The 2,459-nt window shown below is 46.9% G+C and overlaps 1 protein-coding gene across 1 annotated transcript; it reads left to right on the top strand.

Moving 5' to 3' along the window:
• The first annotated feature begins 1,117 nt into the window (after positions 1 to 1,117).
• On the top strand, positions 1,118 to 2,130 carry LOC149374666 (uncharacterized). Its single transcript, XM_089592411.1, has 2 exons — positions 1,118 to 1,304; positions 1,499 to 2,130. Exons 1-2 carry the CDS (start codon positions 1,118 to 1,120, stop codon positions 2,128 to 2,130), a joined length of 819 nt encoding a protein of 272 aa, XP_089448537.1.
• The last annotated feature ends 329 nt before the right edge of the window (positions 2,131 to 2,459 follow it).

Raw genomic sequence — 2,459 nt, 5'->3', positions numbered from 1 at the left:
CGGTCCATGAAGACAACCAAGCCTGTCAGGCAATCTTTTGGAGACCTGACAAATTTTATCAGCTTAAAACATACTTTCTGATGACAGTCACATATGGTCTTGCGTGTTCCCCTTTCTTGGCAACTTGCGTCTTGCGTCAACTGGCCTTCGAGCATGCTGAATCTCATCCCCGGGCCTCAAAGATCCTACGCAAGGAAATCTACGTAGATGATTGTTTGTCAGGCAATCATTCAGTGGAGGAGATCTATCTTGGTCAAATGTGAGGAGCTTGGTAGACTGATGCAGATTGGTGGACTCTCTCTGCACAAATGGTCTTCTAATTTGCCGCAGGCTCTATCGAGCATCCCTATAGCTCATCGCGTTGATCAACCGAAGATCCTGGAGACAAACGGAGATTCTACATCTGTCCTTGGACTGTCTTCGGATCCCAAATCCGATGAATTTGCATTTAAATTCACGATCAATCAACTTCCCAGGTTTAGGACCAAACGGAGCTTGTTCTCTCAAGCTGCTCTGTACTAGGATTCTTAAGGCTAGTTTTCGCTGATTTTCATATTTCCCAAAATGTTGCTACAGTCACTGTGATTGCTTAAGATAGCGTGGGACATGCCGCTTTCAGCCTCTATTGTTGAAACCTGGGTGAAGTGGCTGAATGAGATACCTGAGCTCGATCAGGTGAGAGTCCCTCGATGGAACCATTATTCTCCTGGTGCTCAGCTGCAAATCCATGGCTTTGCCGACGCCTCTAAGTCAGCCTACGCCACTGTCGCTTACACCCGCCACCTCAACGGCAGCAATGTACATGTGTCATTCCAAGTCACCAAGATCCGAGTTGCACCCCTAAACGCATTGAGCATTCCTTGACTTGAATTATACGCTGCTCATCTACTTGAAAAAAATCATCAAATATTTTGCAGATACTTGCCATTGTAATGGAGCTCCTGTCCACTTGTGAACAGACTCCCTGAACGTTCTTCACTGGCTTAACGCTCCGCCGTCCAAGTGGCCAGTCTTTGTTGCAAACAGATGTTGAGACATCCACACCCTGGTTCCCAGTGCCAAATGGCACCACATCACGTATAGACGAAACCCTGCTGATATGGCCTCTCGAAGCATTATGCCCAGTCAGTTCGTCGCCAAACGGATCTGGTTCCATGGTTCAGATATCTTACATGAAACTGATTCTCAGTACCCTGAGCTCAAGGTTGAAGTTATCGAGCCACTGCCCTCATTCAATCTAGTATCAAGTTGCTTGAAAGAAAGGCCTGATTCTTTCGTTCAAATCCTTCTTGGTCGTTGTTCACGTTGGCTTCGGCTTTTGCGAGCAGCAGCTTACGTCATGCGTTTTGTTTTTTGATGTTACGAGAGTCTGAGAAAGTCATCCTCGCCACTCACTATAGAGTCCACAGATCTAGAATTTCTTCGTCGTGATCCATTCATTCAGGTTTCTTCTCCAAGCTTGACAACCGATGAGTTAGGCGCGCTTCCTTATTTTTAGTTTTTGATCATCAACAGCGCAATTTTGTGCCTGACATCGCAGTTATTAAACGCAACATCGACATTCCGATTGGTCAACAAGAATTTCTTCCCGCCTCAAGCCGATTACGAAAGCTAGCTGCCTTTCTTTCCGACGGGTTGTTACGAGTTGGAGGCAGATTAAGCAACGCCTTGCTTAACTCTGACGCCAAACACCCTCTGATTTTGTTTGGCAGGGATCCTTTAACCTTGTTACTTATCCAACGATATCATCTCATTACTCTTCACGGAGGTACACAATTAACCTTGACTGCCTTTCGTCAGAAGTACTGGATTATGAACGGTCAACAGATCGTAAGCTCCGTGTTGGCTTACTGCTTGACCTGTCGCCGACATACTGCTCAACCACAGACTCAGCTGATGGCTGATCTCCCGAGAGCCCGGGTGACTCCATCACCGGTATTCCGAAAGACAGGTGTCGATTATGCCGGGCCCTTTTCCATTCGTCTGGCAAAGCATCGCCGGAGAGGCACCCTTAAAATTTACGTTGCTGTATTTGTCTGCATGGTTACCAGAGCTGTACATCTGGAGGTCGTCCAAGATTACACTGCCAATTCCTTTATTGCGGCTTTTCAACGGTTTACATCTAGATGAGGTCCAATGCACTGATCTATACAGTGATCGGGGCACTAATTTAGTGGGAGCCGACTGAGAACTAAGCGCAATTTTAAGGTATTGGCACAAGAACGCGCCTTTCGCTGATGCTCTCTGTGTTCTGGGCACACAGTGGCACTTTAACCCCCCTTCCGCCCCCCATTTCGGTTGTCTGTGGGAGGCTGCGGTGAAATTGATGAAATTCCATCTAAAAAAAGGCATCGGAGAACAAATTCTCACGCTCGTCGAATTCTCCACATAGTTGTGTCGGATTAAGTCGTATTTGAATTTAAGACCTCTGGCGCCCTTGACTGACGATCCCACAGATC

This window comes from Copidosoma floridanum, unplaced genomic scaffold, assembly GCF_036245765.1.
Source record: "Copidosoma floridanum isolate Cflo_tuat_1 unplaced genomic scaffold, Cflo_Japanese_pri ptg000016l, whole genome shotgun sequence".
Classification (NCBI taxonomy): Eukaryota; Metazoa; Arthropoda; class Insecta; order Hymenoptera; family Encyrtidae; genus Copidosoma; species Copidosoma floridanum.
This window is presented reverse-complemented; position numbering and strand designations above follow the sequence as displayed.